Genomic DNA, 22,686 nt, shown 5'->3' with positions numbered 1-22,686 from the left:
CATTTAGAAACATCTGCAACAATTCATTGAATGATCTTGTTCACCTGTCCATATCCTCTACTCAGAGTGTAATTTTACTGAACAAAATGAGGGCCTCAGGATTGCCAAAACTGAATTTGGGGGCCAAAGCAACAAGAGCTGTCAAAGGGAGACAAGAGACAAACATGTAGGAGACACAGGCGCACACAGGCACGCACAGTGGTGGTAGTTTCCCACTGTTTCTTTGGGTTCCGTGATATGCAAATAAGTCATCTGCACATACAGCTTTACCTGTTCCTTCCCAATTCTTTTATTAATTAACTAATAGAAGGAACCTAATCTTGCATTTCTCAGAGACGCAATGGTTCAGTATTCACTAATTCAGTATTCCTGGTGACTTCATAGAATATAACTACCGTGAATAATGAGCATGGACTGTACGTACAACAGCAACTTAATTAATTACAGTTGACATGCAATATTATATTAGTCTCAGGTGTACAACATAGTGGTTAGACTTTTATATAACTTACAAAGAGATCACCCCATAGGTCTGGTACCCACCTGACACCATCAATAGTTACTACAATATTATTGACTATATTTCCTGTGCTGTACTTTACATCCTGTGAATATTTTGTAACTACCAATTTGTACTTCTTAATCCCTTTCCCCCTTTTCACCCATTCTTTTTAATTCTTACACCTTTCTCTAATGGCTTCCTAATAGCTAATTTAAAATTGCTAATTTCATTGGCTAATACCTCCAATGCAATGTCAAATTGTGGTGTTAAGACTATCCTGTCTTGTTCATGACTTCAGTGGAAAAGTCTTCATGTTTATTATGGAATGCTTTCACAGGTGGGGTTCCTGGAGTTGGGAGAACACATGGTCACTATATACGGTCACCTCTGTGATTTTACAGCCTCATCAAGTCTTTCTTCTTCTCATCTGTCATTGTTCTATGAGGTCTCTCAGATGCTAGGAGAGGTACTCACCTCCATTTTGCTGGAGTGGAAGACTCATTTACATCAGCACAGCGTGGTGTTTAATGAGAAACCCATTTCTGCCCCTCCCTTCCCAGCTAGCTGTGATTTGCACCTGAAGGGAAGGGCTCAGAGGTTACTTGCAACAGCTGGGTCTTGGTGGCTTCTCAAGCTATCAGGAGGGGGTGGGAAGAGAGCCATAAACCAGGACGCCCAGAGACAAACCTGAGAGGAGGTTGAGATCGACCTGCGGGCCAGTCACAGGCTGTGTAGGGCGTGGAGTTCATTACTTTTCCGAGGTCCCCTTAATTAGGACATCTGGACCCTTGTACCACTTGTACGAGATTAGCAGTCTGACTGGTAAGTGATGTCTCCTTTCCTTTACACTCCAAACCTTATCCAAACCTGGCGTTCCTCCCCTTCTTGGATCCTGCTGGTGTCTTTTCTTTCTTTTTAAAAAACATCTTTATAGATGTACAAAAACGGTACATATTTAATGTATACAATTTGGTGAGTTTGAACCCAGGCACACAACCTGTGAAACCATCACTACAATCAAGATAATAGACATTAACCTCCAAAAGTTTGTATCTTGTGTGTGTGTGTGTGTTAAGAACACATAATAGGAGAGCTACTCTCTGAACACAATTTTAAGTGACAATACAGTTTATTGACCATGAGCACTATACTACACACACAGCAGTTCTCTAGAATTAATTAATTTTGCATAACCGAAACTTTATACCCTGAAATATGCATTCAGTGGAATTTTATCCAGCCTTAAAAACAAAGGACATTCTGTCACTTGAACCTGCAGGACATTATGCTAAGTGAAGTCAGCAAGTCCCAGAAGGACAAACACTGCACGATGCCACCTGTGGGAGGCACCTAAAACAGTCAAACTTACAGACGCAGAGAAATGAAGGGTGGTTTCCAGGAGCTGGGGCCAGGGGGACGTGGAAAGCTGTGCCTGCTGGCGTTTGCTTCATCTGCCCTGGGACTTTGTTGTATGTCTGTCCTCATTTTATTGGAAGCTTTCGGCTTTCTCCACCCAGGGGATTCCACAGTTTTTAAAAGACTTCCAGCTGAATTTTACCATTCTTGTATTTTCACCCTTGGGGCTTTTGCACATGTTGTTTTCATTGGCCATGGCCCCCTTGCCCTCTTCCTACCCTCCTTGGCTCAGCCCCATACACCCGTCAAGTCTTATGGGCATAATTCTTTCGTAGTCTGGCTTGTTCTACTCAAGGTGTAATCTCGTGGCATCCTGTAGAATCCTGTCTCGTACTCAACACATATAAAACTAATTACAACCGATTCTCATTATTCACGGAGTCTGTGTTTGTAAATTCACTTCGCTAAAGTTTATTTGTAACCCCGAGATCAACACTTAAAGTGCTTTCTCTGGTAAATCTCGGATGCACAAAGAGTGGTGAAAACTCGAAGTCACCTGACTCATGTTTCCAGCAGAGCTTGCCTAGTTTTTCAGCTCTCATCTTCTGTACACACATCCTTTTTTGTGGGTCTATTTTGTGCCGTTGTTTTGCACTTTTGTGCTGCTTTTTGGTGACATCACTGTTTCACGTGACCTCAAATGTGGGGCTGAAGTGCTGTGTGGTGTCCTCAGCACACAAAGGCTGTGATGTGGCTTATGGAGAAATCCGTGTATTAGGCAGTCTTCCTCCAGGCGTGGGTTACAGCGCTGTTGGTCGTGAGTTCAGTGGTCAAAAATATATATTAAATAGGTGTCTTTAAACACAGACACACATACAATAAGGTGATGTATTGATGAGTTAACAAAAAGATTGTGACTAGAAGCTCACAAGAATGTAATCCTGTATTTCCTGCCATGGTTCGGTATTCACTAATTTGTTCCTAGTGACTTTTTTAAAAATTTTAGTTTATTTTTCAGTTACAGTTGACATTCAGTATTATATTAGTTTCAGGTTCCAGGTGACTTTGTAGAACGTGACTGTTGTGCATAGCGAGAATGCACTGTACTTACACTCGTAAAGGCCTGTCACCGATACCAAATTGCAGGGGTAGTATGCTCACTTCTAAAAGCAGCATTTTATTTGCAGTGGGCTTTATACTGCCACAGCCACCATTCCTCGTGCGAACTCACAGTCTGGGCAGGCTCCATCACACCATGGTACAGATGAAAATCACTCAGGAAGGAAACAGCAATGCTGAGTAAACACTCAAGGCTTCTGTCTCCTGGTGGGAAACATGCTGCCTGAAGGACACTGGCCAAACATCACTGAGAAGGGGTCAAAATCAGTTAAGTCAAATGGGTAAAATGTTGAGGAATGGAAGAAGCTGTTTTTTTTTTTTCGCCCTTTCTCTGTTCTCCTTCTCAGTCTCCAAAAACAAGAGCAATTGAAGAAGCAAGTAAATTGAACAGGACAAAGAGGTAGGAAGATGATGGATATGGTAGCATAGGCTACATGGAAGCAAAGCATAATCACTGTAGCAACAGATGGAGCATAGAAAGGGGTCTGCCTTCTCACTGGGAAAACCCCAGGATATGAAATTAAGATGACGCTTTTCATATGATGTCAGGTGCTTGGGATCTGAAACTTATCCAGGAAACAGTTATCTCTTAGGGTAGCATTAGGTCTTCCTTGAATTATTGTGAAATAACTCCAGGATACTACAAAGATATTTGAAGGAAAAAATTGTCTTTGTGCATGTATATATATGTACGTCTGTTTTGTCTGTCTCACACCCTCACTCTGTACTCGTATATGCATATATATGAATATATATGAATACATATAAATATATAGTTGAACAGATATATAGCTGTGCATGTGGTTGAATAGTTGTGCATAGTTGCATATATAGTTGAATAGTTGTGTATAGCTGTACATGCTGTTGAATAGTTATAAATATCTGTACATTTGTTTAAAGAGTTATATATATATATACATTCATAGTTGTATATAGCTGCTGCATAGTAAGCTGAATATACAACCTTATATACAGCTAAGTTGTATGTAGCTGTATATAAGGTTGAATATTGTATATAGCTGTAATTATGGTTGAAAAGTTTTAGATAGTTTTTATACACAATTAAATGGTTATATCTAAAACTATTATATATGTAGTGTAACAATTGAATATAGCTGTATATATACTTGAACAGTTGAGTGTAACTGCATATGTAGTTGAATAGTTTATTGTATATATGATTAAATATATAAAATTGTACATAGCATTTAATATTTGTATTTAAATGTTGTACATTTAGTTTCATAGTTGTATAGCTATATGTGTAGTTGAAAACTTGTATATAGCTGTATATGTAGATAAGTAGTTGTATATAGCTGCCATATACTTAGTTGAATGGTTGTATATAGGTGTATATATAGTTGAATAGTTGTATATAGCAACCGTATATTTGTTTTAATAGTTGTATATAACTGTATATTTGGTTGAAGAGTTGTATTTTGTTGCATGTGGAGTTGACTAGTTGTATGTAGTTGCCATAGAGTTGACTAGTTGTACAAAATATAACTGCAAATGGCACACATTTAATGAGCACCTCATGTGTGCCCCACGCTGTACCTGGGAGTGGAGGATTGAACAGGACAGGCAAGGACTTCCTAACCATGCACCTTCATAGCTAGTCTGTTAGCTCATGAGACCTGCTCATTCAAGGCTGTGTCACCCGTTCCTAGTGTAGCGCATTGCCTGGCTGCTGGTAGGCGTGTGATGGTATCTTAATGCTATTTGAATCTCTAATAAACTTTCCCCCTAGTCTTCCTCTTCGCTGTTCATACCTCGAAAACCTTTTCCCCATGATCTACAAACTCTTCTCTGGTGCCCCTCCCCCTCCTGTTTCCAACCACTGCCAGCACTTCTTCTGAGTTTGGGCTGCTGGGATGGGTTTTAACGGATGCCTTCCGAGGATCTCATTACTGGAAAGGTAAGGCTACTAACCAGCGGCCTCAAGCACAGCTTTGTGTCCTGTCTTCCATGTTGCCTTCAATGAACGCTCCCTGAGATGACCAGTGTCCCATGTGCCAAGCTCCAAGGGGGAATGGCAGATCTTTCTCTTTTTCTTTTTTTTGTCATAAGCATTCATTTGTATCAGCTTTGAGATCTTTTTGGCTTACTTTGTAAGACTGACAAAACTAAACTAGAGATATTTCTAAGCAGGCATTCTTTTTTTTCCTTTGCTACCTCATTTTTAAATTTTTACTGGAATTTGTGATCAATGCTTCATATCTCGCCCTTTTTTCAACAAGTGTGAAGCTGTACGTACTTAATGTATACAACTCGGTGAGTTTAGGCATAAGTTATACCCGTGAAGTATCACCACATCAAGGCCATCACCTCGCAAAGCTTCCTCCTGCCCTTTGTTATTATATTTTTGTGTGTGGTAAGAACATTTAACGTAAGCTCTGTCCTCTTAGCATGTTTTAAGTACAGTACAGCATTTCTCGCTATAAGCAATGTGCTGTAAAGATCTCCAGAACTTGTTCATCTCATAGTGGGAGGTTTGTGCCCAGTGACCGTCACCTCCTCACCGTTTCCTCCCTGGCCTTGGCAGCCACTATTCTCTCTTCTGCGAATCAGACTATTTTAGATACATAAGTGAGATCATACAGTATTTGTCCTCTGGTGTCTGACTCATTTCACTTAGCTTAATATCCTCCAGGTTCTTCCATGTTGTCACAAATGGCAGGATTTCCTTCTTTTTAAAGGCTGAATAATATTCCTGTGTGTGTGTATATATATCACATTTTCTTAATCCATTTGTCAACAGACATTTAGAGTGTTTCCATGTCTTGGCTATTGTGAGTTATGCAGCAGACCTTAGTTCCGTGGACTGGTCGGTGGCCCACACCAGGATGGACATAACTCAGTGATGATTTTAAATTTCCTCTCTCCTTTACTCCTTTTTTCTGTTTATTTTCCCTCCCCTCACCCATCTCTCAAATGTCTTTGATGTGACTAATGCACTTCAGTGTTCTTTTTTATTCACATTTACGGTTAATTCCTTGAATGTGAGTTAAGTCCAGTCTTGAATCTGTAGGTTTGCTAAGACAGGAGCCACTATTTTCATAAGGGGAACAAATCAGGTGGTGTGATGTCCTTATTTGTGGGAAAGGGTGGAGGCAGTGATCTTGAGTGTAGATAAGATTGCCAGATAAAATACAGGATGTCCAGTTAAATTAGAATTATTTGGTGTTTATCTGAAATTCTTTCATATATATACCAAATAGCATTCATCATTTTTTTCTGAAATTCAAATTTAACCAGAATCAGTGCCATCTGGAATTAAATTTCAGATAAATACAAATAATTTTTTTTTTTTTACTGTATGTATGTCCTAAATATTTTTTTATCTGAAGTTCGCCTGGAATTGGCACCATCTGGAATTACGTTTGAGATAAACAATTTTTTTTCCATATAAATATATCCCAAGTATCATCTGTTGTTTATCTGGAATTCAAATTCATTTGAATTCACATCCAGACCTGGGCATCCTGTATTTTCATTTGCTGAATCTGGCAACACTAGTCTAGTATCTACTGTCACTATCTCTCTCTCATCTTTGTGTCCCCAGGGTTGTGAACGAGAAGTTGAGAGCTATGCTCAGCACGATCCTTTGGTCCTTGGCTTATCAGTAGGCAGATGACCTATTATCTTCAACATATAACTGCTTTTCTTCTAGAAATAGTTGCCTGCTTCTTCAACGACAGGATATATGTGTTTATACACTTCTTTTGCCCTTGCCTTCTTCCTAATCACTGAGAAGAGCCTCACTGGATCTTGGGACAATTACACATCTCAGGAGGTTCCCTCTAGTTGAGGGGACAGAAGGCAAACTTTGATCAGAACCAAAGTGTCTTTGGCTTGAGAGTCTATGACAGGATGGAGATGGGCTCAGAATTCTCCTCGACAGTCGCCTTTTTCATCTAGGGAGTGAACCACTGATGATAAAGGTTTGGGGTAGACCCAGAGACTTCTCCATTTCTGGTGTACTATTTGCTTCCAGCTCCTTTCTGTTGAGGGAGCAGGTACTTGAACCACAATAAAGAGCCAGTGGTCTGTCCACTCTGGCATCATTCTAAAGTGACTTGGGGAATGTCTAGAAAATATATTATTAGTAGGGCTCGCCCCAGACCAATTATAGCAGCACTGCTGTGGAGGTGGGAAGCACAGCCGATATAAATACTGTTGCTTTAAAGCTCTTCATGTAAAAAAAAAAAGCTCTTCATGTGATTCTCATATATATGCAGGGTTGAGAACCATTGTTTTAAAAATGCAGAGTCTTTCATTTAAGTCCAAGTAGGATTTGCATGCCCTTTATGGGCAAGCTCTTACTTTGGGGGTGTTTCTTTCACCTGAGAAAGAAAGAACAACCCTCACTCCTCCTTGCTCCTTTCACTCCCACTTCTTCTGCTAATGCCCCATTAATATCTGAAATATTTCACCTGAGATGCTTTTCCCCCTCTCTCATACTTTTTTCATAGCTGTTTAAAATTGACGTCAGATTCATACAACATACAATTCACCCATTTAATTCATACATTTCAGTGGCATTCAGCACGTTCAGATGTACAACCATCTCCTTTACTTCTGAAACGTTTTCATCACCCCAGAAGGAAACACAGAGCCACTAAGAAGTCCCTCCACATCTCAAAGAGACGATTACACTGGCAAGAGGCTTATTGAGACTTTTCAAGGATTTGCATCCATCTCCAAAAGGGCAGGGAAAGAATGTGCAATTCCGGGTTTGCTGACGGAAATGCTCTGAGAAACAACCGGGGCTGCCCCTTTTTCACTCTCTGAGGATTTTGACTATTTTCAAGATTCCACATAAGGCGATGCATTCTGGGAACTGCATCATCAGGCAACACGGTCGTTGTGTGAACACCCTGGAGTGTCTTACACATACCTGGATGGCACAGCCCACTGCAGTAATTGCGTGTGCTGTTTTTCTAGGAAGGGCAGCACAGTGGGCTTGTTGATACCAGCACCAGTGTGAGCCGGGACAAATGGCTTTTTCTTTTTGTAATGCAAGTACCTGAAGCCTTGAGTGCAGAGGCCTCTGAAAGAAACACCTCACCAGCCTTAGGGGGGAAGGTAGAATAGGGGGGCTGAGGGGGTAAGGGGGAGAGTGGGGGGGGTGGGGGGAAGGCTAGATAAGGAGCCAGGTCAGCTCCCCCCACGGAGGCGCCTTTGTTTTGTTTTTTATTTCTCTTCCCACTATTTAAATTCTTGCTTATAAGTTATACATTCAATTAATACCAATTAAGACTGAGCGTGAAACCCTAGACTCCACCCTTGACCCCAATAAAAGCAGAACCCCAGGTCCAGTGGGCTTGTGACCTTGTGGTGTGCCTCTGGCTGGCCTTCTTTGCTCCCAGGCCTATAAGCAGCAAGCTCTTTTTTCCTTCGAAGTTCCCCGGTGGTTATTACTGTCGGGTGGTTTGCAATCCTAATAAGAATCCTACCAGGCTTGGTCTAGTTGTCAATTGGTTTAGGAAAAGGGAGATGTCCGTGGAAAGCTCACCGGGAACAAGAGAGGGCTCCCAGGTACCTGTAGCCGATAGCATCATTGTGGATGGACTGAGAGGCACAAAACGGTAATGCTCTCGGCTGGGATGTTAGGATGGCTAAGACGTCACCAGGCCATAGGAACTCAGCTCTGTCATCTCATGGGAACACCAAGTACATGGCTCTGTCATTGACCAAAATAGTGTTACATAGCACGTGACTGTATAAGTGACACCAGGCAGCACATACTTGTCTTTCTGTGTCTGCTTATTTCACTTCATGAAATGTCCATGTTTATCCATGCTGCCGGGGCTGAGGAGGGGACAAATAGGACAGGTTGGTGAAAGGGTACGTAGTTTCAGCTATAAGATGAATAAGGTCTGAGGATCTCATGTGACTGTAGTTGATAACACCGAGCACTTACGGGGTAGAAAGTTTGGGAGCTTAATTGTCTGACTTTGTATTTTGTGATGTGATGGGTGGATTAACTAACTAGATGAGGGAATTCTTTTCAAATGTATGGAAGTGTTCTGACCTTTTAGTAAAATTAGGATGTTTTATTGCCGTTGTAGGGTGTAGTGTTTTAGATATATATATATCATATATATATATATATATATATATATATATATGATATATATAGTGTTTTACATATACACATCAAATGAGGTCAAGTTGGTTAATCATGTAGTTCAAATATTCTATATCCTTATATATCCTTACATTTTTTTCTGCTGTTCCCTTAGTTATTGAAATGTGTGTTTAAATCTCCAATTAATCATCATTTTAGTTCTATTTTTGCTTTATATATTTTGAAGCTTTTCTGTTAGGGCTTGCTATACCTTCCTGCTGGACTGATCCCATTATAAAAAGCCCTTTGTATTCAGTAGTAATTTTGCCTTAGAACCTACTTTGATAACAACATAGCTACACTTGTTTTCTTCTGGTTAGGATGTGCATGCTGCATTTTCCCCCCATTAATTTAAATATTTTATGCTGCGAGACTTGAAGTATGCCTTTTATTTTTAATCCAATTTGATAGTCTTCCTTAGTTAGTGTTTAACCCACCTATATTAGGTTGGTGCAAAAGTAATTGTAGTTTAAAAGGTTAAAAAATAATTGCATGAACCACAATTACTTTTGCACCAACCTAATATAATTGCTGACACATTTGGGTTTTAGTATATTATCTTGCTATTTGTTTTCCAGCATCTGTTTTTCTGTTCTTTTATTCTTCATTTCTTGTCATTTCAATTTTTTCTCTGACTTAGTTATCTATCCTCTTATTATTATTAAAGTTTTTACACTCGAGTTCAGTATTCACCTTTACTAGCAGTTCTCCTGAGATTACACCATGGCTTTCTGATTAACACAAGAACCGTGAAACATCTGAGCATCATGTACTTCCCTCTTTTTTGTTACTGTTTCCTATTTGATGGTGTAGATTATAAGTCCCAGAAGATGCTATATTGTCGAGGGCCAATACTCTTCCACATTTACCCATATATCAGCCATTTCTCTGCTCTTTGTTCCTTTACATAGAGCCATACATTTTTGGATCGTTTTGGTGGTATATATGCCTGCTCACGATGAATTTTCTCACCTTAGAAAATTTTTTCAAAAATTTCCAGCTTTAATGAAGTAAGATTGGCAAATAAAAATTGTACATATTTCAGTTGGATGACATGATTTTTAAAGGTGTACAAGATGATGGTTTGATATACATACACGTCATGAAATGATCAACTCAGTCACGTTAACATCCCGTCACCTGTCACCCCGCGTCTGTGTGTGTGGTGAGAACATTTCATGTCTACTCTCATATTTAGCAATTTTCAAGTATACAGTACAGTACTGTTAACTGTAGCCACCGTGCTGTACATTAGATGTCCAGAAACATTTCATCTCCTAACCGGAAGTCTGTACCCTTTGACCAACCTCTCCCCATTTCCTCCAGCCCCTGGCAACTCAGATTTTTATTGAAAACTTATTTATTTTGCCTTAATTTTTAATGGACATTTTCACTGAACACAGAAATCCGGGTAAGCAGGGTTTTGTGGGGTTGATTCTGTACAACTTCTGGAGATGTCATGTCATTGTCACTTTTATAAGCTAGAGACCCTAAGTGTCCCCATGTATGACTGGTTGTTTAGAGAATGAAAGGTGGGTAAGAATTCATGGTGGGGCATAGTACCATTTGTTCCTTCTCTCTGTCACCGAGGGCCTTGTGTACACCAGGCCCTGGTGACACAGCCGAGAACAGGCAACGTCTCCATTGAAAAGGAGCTGACATCCTTGTGGAAGAGAGAGAGAAATCTGTACAAACACGCGTAGCAGGAAGTGCTAAGAGGGGGAAATAAATAGCGAGGGTACAGAGCAGACAGTTTTGGAGGATGTGAAAGTCTCAGCTTATGGTTTCAATTCTCTTTTCTAAGGTTCTGTTTGTTTGTGGATGTGACAGGTCTTGGGTGAAGCTCGGAATCGTGTGTCGGCAGGATGAGCTCCTCTGCTAACCTCGTGGTGGACGACTGTACCTGTGATAAGCTCCTGTCTCACCTGAGGGGCCTGGATCAGCACCAGCTGGAGGAATTCAAACTTGGCCTCCAGTCCCCACAGCTGCTGCCTGAGAACTTCCGGCAGATCCCCTGGGCCAACTTGAAGGTCGCTGATCCCACTAACCTGCTGTGTCTGTTGAGTGAATACTTCCCGGAAAGGCAGATGTGGGAAATGACACTCAGAATCTTTGAGAACATGAATCTGACTTCACTGTGTGAAGAAGTTAGAGCAGAAATGGATGGTGAGTGTGTCTGATGTGGGGATGGGGGTTCAGGGACGGAGGGAGGTCTGGGTGACAGGACACAGAGAGAGGAGGGGGACAGAGAAGACAGCTACCCTCAGGGGAGCAAGGAGGTTGTTGCTGGATTTCCAAGTTGCTAGTCTACCCCTAAGAAAGAATCTCCCTAATGGGCTATGAAGGTTTAAAGCTTAAAGGTCTAAAAGCTGTAAAGATTGGGAGCTCTAATGTGGGAGGGAATTGAAAGAGGCACATTCATTCTGTTACAGGGCTTTTTTTTCAGTTGTACAAAACAATGTAATAGTTAGACATTTACACCCCTCACAAAGTGATAATCCCCCTCCCCTAATCTACTACCCCTCTGACATAGTATATAGCTGTTACAATTCCACTGACTCTATTCCCCATGCTGTACTCCACATCCTGTGACTATATGTATATATTAAATTATAGCTGGCATTCAGTATTATTCAGCTTCAGCTTCAGGTGTACACTGCAGTGGTCAGGCATCTACACCATCCATGAAGTGGTCTCCCTAATAAGACATGTGCCCATCTGATACCCTACAAATCTTTCCAACGTTATTGATTATATTCCCCAAACCGTCCTTCGTATCCCCATGGCCATATTGTGGTTACCTATTGTGCTTTTTAATCCCCTCACCTTCCCCCTTATCCCCACCCCCCTGCCATCTGGCAACCCTCAGTGTTTTCTCCATGTCTCTGAGACTGTTTCTGATTACTTTGCTCATTTATTCTGTTCTTTAGATTCCACATATAAGTGAGATTATATGGTAGTTGTCTTTCTCCATCCAACTTATTTCACTTAACATAATGTTCTCTAGGCCCATTCACATCATTGTAAATGGTAAGATTTCACTCTTCTTCATGACCGAGCAATATTCCATTGTATAAACGTACCACAGTTTCTTAATCCAGTCATCTACCAATGGACGTTTCGGTTGTTTCCATGTGTTGGCTATTGTGAATAGCACTGCAATAAATATAGGGATGCATATATTTTTTTCAAATTAGCATCTTGGATATCTCTGGATAGATACCTAAGAGTGAAATTTCTGGGTCATAAGGTAGTTCCACTTCCAGTTTTTTGAGATACTCCTGTACTATTTCCATAGTGGCTACACCAATCTGCAATCCACCAACAGTGCACAAGGGTTCCCTTTTCTCCACATCCGCGCCAGCACTTGTTGTTTGTTGATTTATTGATGATAGCCATTCTAACCGGAGTGAAGTGGTATCTCAAAAAGGCACATTTGTCCCAATGCAACATTGTATGAGGAGATGCTTTGAGCATAGCGGGGGTTCCATGTCGCTTGATATTTTCCCCAAAGGAAACACTAGGTAAATGCAAAAAAAAAAAACAACCCCAAAACCAAACAAAAAACAAAACTGCATTTGGCTGTAGTATTTATTTATGGCAGCATTGTAGTATTTTTACTGTAGCATTGTAGTATTTATTGTAGTGTCATATTTACTGATTAATTGTAGTGGTAATGTTTCATAATCAGTAAGTGTAAAATTGTTCTACCATTTTTTTCAGCTTGTATTTTTAAAAAATTTTTTAAATTACAGTTGATGTTCAATATTTTATATTAGTTTCAGGTGTAGCATTTTTGTTTAATGTGTCACTGATTCCATTTTCCTAGATAATAAAAACCCATGTGGTCTGTATCATGCAACCTTACCTACTACAGCATTGTGTCACGTTGTGGCAGAACTGACTGCCTCTGAGACCTGGAGAAAAAAAAATCATAACTTTGCTGCTACTGGTTACAATCTAGGCCTTGATCCCAGTGCTTTCTGTGTACTGCTACTTTTCATGACACTCATAAGAAGAAGGTCCTGCTGTTCATGTCTTACAGCCAGGGAAACTGTGACCCAGAGCTCAAGTGAAGGGCTCAAGGTCGTGAGCTGGGACTTAACCAGGTCGTGGGGTTCCAGGGGCTCTGTGCTCGACCATATGCTGCTCCTGTGCCCGCAAAATGAGGGCATGACTTCTGAGTCGGCAACATAGTCTTCCTTATCAGAGCTCTGGGTGTTGGAGGCTGAGTCATGGAAATTCAGGCTTTGTGTATCATCTGGTGGGCAGGAGGACAGGATGGGGACCCACAGGAACCCCTCTTGGTGGTCCTTATCCAGTTCCCACTTGGCCTTCTAAAGGGATGGGGCTTTAGAAGGCAACCTGCTACGCAGGAGGCAGCCCTAGCCCACATCCATCTCAGAAGCAAAATGGGCGGTGATCAAAAGGTCAGGGTCACTTATGCTGCCCCATTAGCTCCATCTCCTAGGACACACAGCATGCTGAGTATGTCTGTGCTTGAACAGAGCTGTGGAATATGTATCTGTGAGTAAGTTTGTGAGTGTGCGTGTGTTTACAGGCACACACATGCTGTCTTCAGGCAACTATGGGTTTAAGAGCTCAGATTCTAGCGTCCAACTGCCTGATTCAAAGGCTGGTTCCACCTACCCAAATGTACTCTCAGGCAAATGACTAACCACTGGACCCCTATTCTTTTTTTTTTTTTTTTGAAAGTTGGGCTAACAGCGTACCCACCTCTGAGTTTCCAGGATGAAATGCTTAGAGGGTATGGGGAGTAGGTCCTCACTCATTTGTTCATCTTTGGGATGTTTTAGTTTCCAATAGCATCACCTTTTCTGGTGGTTTCTAGAGGCTAGTTTGCCATCTCACCCTACCCAACACAATTTCAACAGATTTGGGGAGGTGAGGCTGTGGTTCAACAGGCTTCCTCCGAGAGCCAAAGTCAGAATTGCAAATCTTTCCTTTCTTCCTTTCTTCCTTTCTTCCTTTCTTCCTTTCTTCCTTTCTTCCTTTCTTCCTTTCTTCCTTTCTTCCTTTCTTCCTTTCTTCCTTTCTTCCTTTCCTTTCCTTTCCTTTCCTTTCCTTTCCTTTCCTTTCTTTTCCTTCCTTCCTTCCTCCCTTTCTTTCTTCCTTCCTTTCCCTCTCTTTCTTGGAATTAGACTTAAATTCCTGACTGTTCATCTGGAACAGCACGGCTCTTTACACGGGTGGCCCCAGCTAGATATAGAGTCTTCAATTTAATGTGTCAAGATGCAAGTCGTGGCACCTGATACTCAACAATAAAGCCATACCATGGAAGGTTCATATTGGGACCACTTGCAACACAGCAATGCAACATGTCATGTAGTTGGCTTACAGACAAATGGAGTCAGCGACAAGGGACCATCTTAGCTTTACTGGGCTGTGCCTGGGAAAAGATTGTCATTGTGGTTCCCTGGTGCTAGGTGAGATAGCCTAACCCTGGACTGACTGCCTCTGGGGCCTGTGGGGCTCCACAGAATTGGGCAAATGTGGGTGGAGAATAATGGATTCCTGTTCTTCAAATTTCTTATGGGCACTGGCTCATAAGTACTAGCCATGTGCTTAGTACTGGGCCATGGAATTTAGATTGCTGCTGTGTGAGTGAGTCACAGAAGGGGTCCTTTGGTTCATGGTGAAAGGGGGATTCAGAGCGGTTATGTGAAACACATTGATGAGCTGGGGTTACAACCCAATTCTTAGTGCTTTTCTTCCTATGGTATTTTATTCCGAAAATATTAGAGTGTCTTCTATGAATTGTATGTAGTGTCTTCCAACTGTTCTACACACTTGGGACAAATCAGTGAGTGGAGACTAGCCCTGTGTGTCCCCTTCTAGCTGGAGGATGTGACTCCTTCCATCTCTTCCATCCCAAGCTTGTCAGAGAAACAGTTGGCTCTAGGGAGAGCACTAAACATTGCCTCCTCATTTCCAGCCTAGGGAATCTCAGATCCCACCATCACTGTTTATTTCAGAGATGGCCCAGATGCAGGGACCCCAAAACTCCAACCAAGAGGAACCAGAGATGCCAGGAGAAGAATCAGGTTTGTACACTGTTTTATGATGATCACAGGCAAATTGCTTGATTGGGCATTTTACCAGATCTGCATTTGTCATTTCCCCTGAAACTTTATCCTATTTATAGAATTCCAGAAGTGATCCCCTTCTCAACCTTTCTTCTAACACTGCTTATTCAATAAGTTACTGTGCCAGACATTCTCTCTGATTCCACTAAGTTCTTCGATGCCAGTGTCTGTCTGTGGACTTTGTGTTGACTTAATAGGTAGCTGTATTTTTTTTTGTACCCATGGTCCCATGGAGATTTTCACATTGACAAAGTAATACATGCAGTTATAGAACAAGTTAATTTCATTCAGGAAATAGATGTACTTGTGTATAATACAAAAAGAATCACAAAAATGCAAAGCGTATAATGAAAGGCGTCAGTTCTTGGCCTAACCCTTGAATCCTGATCTACAGAAGCAGCCACATGCCACTCTCAGCTGCCGTCTTTGCTCTCCATTTCTTGGCTCATAAGTAATTAACATGTACTGCTGTTTCTGAGTTTTTCAATCAATTAGCTACTGACTTCTTTTCATGGTAGGTATCTTTCTTCTACCCTCCAATAAAGTTATATGAGTGTGTGTGTGTGTGTGTGTGTGTGTGTGTGTGTGTATGAGGAGAAGGTATTCAGTGTGTCCTGTGGATATACACATAAATCAATGCTGAGCTATGTAATAAATTAGGATTACATCCTATATTTGTTTTCTAGAGCTGATGTAATAAATTAGCAAAAACCGGTGGCTTAAACAATAGGTTTACTCTCATGGTTCTGAAGACTAGACATCCAAAGTCAAGGTCAAAAGTCAGCAGAGCTGTGCTTCCTCCAGAGGTTTGAGAGATGAATTGGTCCTTGCTTTTTCAGCTTCTGGTGGCTGCATTGCCTTTCTTCGTAATTATTATTACATTACTGCAGAGTTATTTGGGAAGCATAACGCAATCAAACAGATGAAGGAGCCCATCAGCTCCCTTGTCATTCCTTCTAGATGGTTTCCTGAAGCCCCATGTTCTTCTCCAGTCTGTATCGGTTGCCATGTAGCCCCCACCCTGTGACCTCATTTAATCTCAAATTCTGTTTTCTGCTCTGGAATGTTGCCTCCGTCTTGTTCCTGTGGATTCCACGTCCATCTGTCTGTCTCACCACTGTCCCAGTGGACCCATTTTATAGTAACTTATTGAGAACTGTCAATACAAGAGGGTTTTCCAGAGCTTGCCTGATTGAAAATTCCTCTAGTGCACTTTTTGATGAATAATTTAAGTGTCATATTCCAAGTCAAGAGACATCTTCCCTTGATATTTCTGGTGTCCAATGTCCTCCAGTGCCCAGTGGTGATAAATCTGATGCCACTTTGAATTTTTATGTTGTATGTGACCTGTCTTTCACACTGTGAAAGCTGTTGGAGTCCTCCCCCCGTGTTCTGAAATGTCCTCGTGAGACTAGGATCTGGGCCTGGCCCTACTCATTGGATTGCCTACAAAGTGGGACTTTACATTTAATTAATTATTTATTTATTTATTTATATTTATTTGTCAATTACAGTTGACATTCAATATTATTTATGTTAGTTTCAGGTGTATAGCATATGGTTCGACATTTATATCATTTATACAGTGATCCCCCCATAAGCCTAGTACCCACCTTGCACTATACATAGTTGTTACAACATTATTGACTCTATTCTCTATGCTGTACTTTACACGGGGCCTTTACATTTAAAAACATGTGTCCTATTCTCAAACTTATTTATTTCTTTGACAGTGATCATTCCTTCTCTGTTCTTGTTTTGTTTTTTTCCCCCCCTGAAATTCCAATTAGATGTTGTGTTTCCTGGGATTAACATTTAATTTTCATACCTTCCCACCAGCCTCCATATGCTTCCATCTTTTTTTTGGTTATAATTTGAAAGATTATTTCAACTTTCTATCACACCTGTCATGAAACATTCCATCAAAAGTATATTTTACATCAAAACTATTAAATCAATTTCCTGTTAATAGTACCCTTTTTCAATAGATGTGATATCTCCTTAAATATTTTTCATAACTTTCGGGGCAGTTTTTGGTTTCCCAAGTTATCTGTTCTCTGGTCAGAGTAAAGAGATTAAACAATGTAAATGTGTTTAATATTAATATTAATTTGTAATGTATTCAATATTTTAAAGTCTTCCTTTTTATATGTAAGCAATTAATTTTACAAAGATAATCACTTTAAGAATGTTTGTTCTCCCAGCTTCAATACATAAATTAGATGATAGGTCTACACTGCTTTTCTCAATTGATCATATCTTTATATAAACACATCAGCCACATTCTTTAATGAATATGCGATTGTATGGATATATTTTGGTCTATATCTAACATCCTGTTGACAGGCTGCCAGGTTTTTTTTTTTTAGTAATTAACACTACTTAGATAGATATTCATGACATTGTCTGTCTGCAAGTTATTTCTGTAGAAGACACTCCTAAACTAGAAGTCCTACATTAAAGCATGTATGTAATATAAACTTTGATGTGGCAAGTTGATCCCCTGAAAATCTGTTTAAAAGGCCATCCCCAATGATGCCGTGTCTATTCTGTCCTGCTAGCAACACAAAATTCCTTCAAAAAATTGCCAACTTGATCAGAGTAGTCGTGATTTAATATTTGGTATGTATTCATTCTATTAGTGAGTTGAAAACCAGAATTGCATATTAGCCTTTTTATTTCTTGCAAAATGACAATTCTGCCCCCCTTCTCACTTTTCTGGTGGATGCTCATTTTCTTCTCATTGACTTGTCAGAGCACGTCACATGTTGAGGATGGCCTCTTGGTTTGTCACATAGATGGTAAATCTTCTCCCTCATGCAGTTTTCCTCTCTTGAGTTTGTGTGGTGCTTTCATGTTCAGCTTTACAGCGTCTGGATGGCAAGACTCATCCCCAAATCGGTTAGGTTAAAGGGTGCCTCTGCTGTGATAGCCACCTGAGATTTTGATCTGATAGTTTTAGATTTCACTAAACTCAAGTTGCATAGAAGAGAAACTAAGGCAAACAGAGGGAGATGGCTTGACTCATGCTGAGGGAGCACGTCCTAGAAGAATCACCCTTTAGTCCATAAGATCCATTTCTTGAAGGCTGATTGATCAAGTCTTGGAATTTGCTCAATCCAGAACAATAGTTCTTTTCTGGAGGTGGGTAAAGCTCTGGAAGTTTGGACATTTGAGAAACGCAATCTTCCAAGATGCTTGATAATCCAATGGAATGTTGCCCCAAATCCCATCTCCAGAAGATGCCTCTTCATAGGCAAAAAAAAGTGCTTCTGCATTCTTTCCTTGTTATTTGGATTTTATTTGGTCAAGGGAACCGAGATTCTAGAAGTGTCCACAAAGCTTCAGAGCCATAAGTATCAGTTCTAAATCTTGAAGAAAATGTGAGGGTAGTTCTTGATATTCCTACTCTAATGCTTTCTCTACTAGAAACTTTATATCTTTATATATTTAAAAACGTTATATATTTTATATTTATATGTTTATGTAAAATATACATTTTATTTATATATTAAAATATAAAAATATTATATGTATATTTAGATATTTACATAAAAATATATTTAAATGTTATATATTTATATTTAATTTATATATAATTTATATATTTATGTAAAATATATAATTTGTATATTTAAATGTAATATATAATATGTTTAAAATATATTTTATGTATATATTTAGATTTTTACATAAACTATATTTAATTTATATCTATAAGTGTATATATATTTATATATACACACATATGTATGTGTGTGTGTGTATATATATATATATTTTTTTGTTGTTGGCATGTGGAATCATCACCCACCCCGATATTTAAGCCAAAATCCTAGAATGTGTGCACAACTCCATTTTCCTTAGCATTCCTCACCCCCTTGTCATAAATCAGTAGAAGTCCTATTGGTTCCATTTTCAATATAGACCCTACATCTATTTCTTTTATTTCTAATTCTGTGATCTAATCCTTCCGAGGCTCTACGTTCTTCCACAAAAGAACTGGGGATCTGTGGTTGTTGTGTTACCCATGGCCATGTTTGACCAAACAGACCAGCTTTCACTTAGATACAGATGTAGCTTTCTCACCTGGTCTTCTTGCCTCCTTTCTTGGACCACAGTCCCTTCTTCAAAGAACAGCAAACTTTTATGCATGTAAATTATGGCTTTTCAGTTCTAGACCTTTAGAATGAAGATGGTCATGACCTAGTCCCTCCCCACTGCTCAGTTATCCCCCTACCAGGCCCTTCCGTCACTGTGCTCTAGAATGTTCTCATTCCCATCTCAGGGCATTTGCACTCATAGTTCCCGTGCCTGAAAGCATCTCTTTCTACATCTTGGACTGGCTTCTTCTCATGATTAAGGTGTTAACTCTCATGCAGAAATCTGCTGATCCCTTTCCCCTTTCAGAAGGCATCTTCCATCTCTCTTGTGTCATCCTAGGGTTTTTATGTGTGTATATCATCACACTATTTAAATTTTGCTACATTTTGTGACTTGCCACCACCACACCCACCCACCTCCCAAAAGTTAGACCCTTGAAAGCAGAGATTGTCTGTTTTGTTCAAGGTGACTTCACTATTGAATAATTCCTAATGCTGATATTCTTTCTGATCACTGTTGTGTTTTGCCATAGTTCTCTGTTTAGTCCACAGAAAAACATACAGAGAGAGGATGAAGGCTAAAATGCTGGTGATGTGGGACAACATCCCTTGGCCGGAAGACCATATATACCTCCGCGATGTGACAGAGAACGAGCATGAAGCGCTGAAGAGCCTGGTGTATCCTAACAGGACCGGAGCCCAGCCCCAGACTATAGTCTTGGAGGGGATGGCAGGGGTTGGGAAGACTACGCTGGTGGTGAAGGTCATGCTGCATTGGGCAGAGGGCTTTCTCTTTCACCATAAGTTCTCCTATGTTTTCTACATCAGCTGCCATCAAGTGAGAAAGATGAGGGACACCACCTTTGCTGACCTGCTTTCCCAGGACTGGCCCAACTCACAGGCCCCCATTGAAGAATTCATGAGTCACCCCGAGAAGCTTCTGTTTATCATTGATGGCTTTGAGGAAATGACCATGCCTTCCAACTTGGCTGACAGTCTGCCATGTACAGACTGGTACCAGCAGCTCCCAGTGGCCAGAATCCTATTCTACTTGTTGAAGAAAGAACTGGCCCCCATGGCTACCTTACTGATCACGACCAGGGACGGTAGGAGTGAAGATCTTAAAAAGTTGTTACTAAACCCCCGATTTGTACTAATCTCAGGGTTCACAGAAGGAGACCAGGAGGAGTATTTCTTCAGGTACTTTGGGGACCAAGACAAAGCCAGGAAAATCTTGCGTTGGATAAGAAATAACAAAACTCTATTTCATTCTTGCTCCGCCCCCCTGGTGTGCTGGATTGTGTGTTCCTGCCTGAAGCGACAGATGACAAGATATCCTCATTTCCAGCTGAGCGCCCTGAACACCACCAGTCTGTATGCCTATTTCTTCTCCAGCTCATTTGCAACAGCAGACTTCAATTGGTCAGGGCAGAGTTGGCCAGAGCAATGGAGGGCCCTCTGCTCTCTTGCTGCAGATGGGATGTGGTCTTCAAACTTCACATTTGCAAAAGAGGACATAGAACATTGGCACCTGCAGGCACCACTCATTGATTTTCTCTTCAGGATGAATATTCTTCAGAAGGTCAGTGACTGTGAGGATTGTATTACCTTCACTCACCAAAGTCTCCAGGTGTTTTTGGGGGCTATGTTCTATGTACTCAGGGGAACAGAGGGATCCACCAGGGGTCTCTCAACTCATCAAGAGATGAGGGTACTACTGAATGATGTCTTCACTGACACAAACGTCTACTGGCATCAAATGGCTCTTTTTTTCTTTGGTCTCTTAAAAAGAGACCTTGCAAGAGAACTGGAAGATACTCTGCATTGTAGGCTGTCTCCCAGGATAATGGATGAATTGTTAGAATGGGCAGAAGATTTATCGAAGTATGACATAGTCTCCTTCCATTTTGAATTCCTCATGTTTTTTCAGTGCTTATATGAAACACACGAGGAGAACTTTGTAAAGCAGATTTTGGATTACCTCCCTGAAGCTGACCTGGACATTTTTGGGGACCTACAACTCCGAGTTATTTCATTTTGCCTAAAGCACTGTCAAAGGTTAGGTAAGCTAAGGCTTTCTGTCAGCTGTCTCAACCCTCAAAAGGAGTCGACTTTCAACTGGCAAACTCTGGGGTGAGTAATGCTACACCATTTCTTTACCCACATTCTCTCATCTTCACATGCTCTGCCCGAGTTCTACCATGAAAAACGGGGGCTCTGCTGCTGCTGCTGTGTTATCAATGGGTGTGACTGACCAAACATCGTAGATCAGCCCCAACCTGTGAGAATATTTTCCTTTAGTTATCATTGTGGGTTCCCTGGCTTCTTTAACTGGCCGACTTAAAGTAGATCTTCTATCTCAGACGCAGCCTATCGAAAGTTTCTGTGCCAGGCATTGTGATGAGACATCTTCTGGCATCAAATTAATGCCCATAACTGAATGGAGGGGGAACTGTTGTTGCCACTCACCGATGAGGAAACCGAAAGATGGGAACCCAACTGGCTTATGTCCATGTGGCTGTTGAGTCCTCAGCCTGGATCAGTGTGCCCGGCTCTCTCCCTCTTGGAGTTCTACATCTTAATCAAAATGTTGGATGCTGCTTATTTGAGAGTGAGCTGGGGTGGGAGCAGGGCAAGTGGTGTCAAGTAAATCCTAATGTTTGTTCTGATGAGTTTGTCCCTTTGTCTCCTGGAAGAAGTATCCTGGAAATACTTCACCTCCTTTGGCTTCTTATCCTATGACCTTGTGCCATCACTGACACTAATGACTTCTAGTTTAGGAAATAAGGAAACCTGACTGTTCTGCTAATTATTTCAGGTCCCAGAGATGTTTTCTGAACTTGTCTTGTAAGTAGAGCCTGCTACATGCGTTCTCAAACCCTTGTTTAGCCCTCAAACCTGCAAAAAGTACCATTTCAATTTTGGTTGAACATACTGAAATTTCAAGAAGACTAATTTCTTTGTGTTCACCCAGATTGGAATATTAGTAAGGTGATGTGTCTGGAGTAATAAATGTTCAATATGTACTGGCTATCATTTACCCTGTCTTGGAATGCCTAAAACCTAAATAAAGGACTTTATTTAGGGAGGGACCCCTGTTGGGTCATCAGTAAGTGCTCTTACTACAAAGTGTTTTCCCAAGGATCATCCCATTTATTTGAGGATCAATCCACCATCAACATCATTTCTCCCTTGACACATGATTTCTTTGAGACTTCATGCCTTCTCCAAAGGTCATAATAGATCTTCTGATGTTAAGGTCATTTCCTATTTCTCTACAGCACAGCTTCTTACTGTTTTTCCTCAGAGGTTTTTAACTGCATATTAGAATGAACTGGGATGTTAAACACATAAAGCATACACACT

General features: G+C 40.7%; 1 protein-coding gene across 1 annotated transcript in view; it reads left to right on the top strand.

The window, feature by feature from the left end:
• The first annotated feature begins 10,975 nt into the window (after window positions 1-10,975).
• The window catches only part of NLRP13 (NLR family pyrin domain containing 13), a 32,413-nt gene continuing 20,702 nt past the window's right edge, over window positions 10,976-22,686 (top strand). The window contains exons 1-3 of the mRNA XM_033129298.1: window positions 10,976-11,276; window positions 15,107-15,175; window positions 19,866-21,453. Coding sequence (XP_032985189.1) covers window positions 10,976-11,276; window positions 15,107-15,175; window positions 19,866-21,453 — 1,958 coding nt within the window. The remainder of the gene's footprint in view (window positions 11,277-15,106; window positions 15,176-19,865; window positions 21,454-22,686) is intronic.

Source organism: Rhinolophus ferrumequinum, chromosome 15 (assembly GCF_004115265.2).
Source record: "Rhinolophus ferrumequinum isolate MPI-CBG mRhiFer1 chromosome 15, mRhiFer1_v1.p, whole genome shotgun sequence".
Lineage (NCBI taxonomy): Eukaryota > Metazoa > Chordata > Mammalia > Chiroptera > Rhinolophidae > Rhinolophus > Rhinolophus ferrumequinum.
Note: the sequence above shows the minus strand (reverse complement) of the source record. Positions and strands in the feature narration are given on the sequence as shown.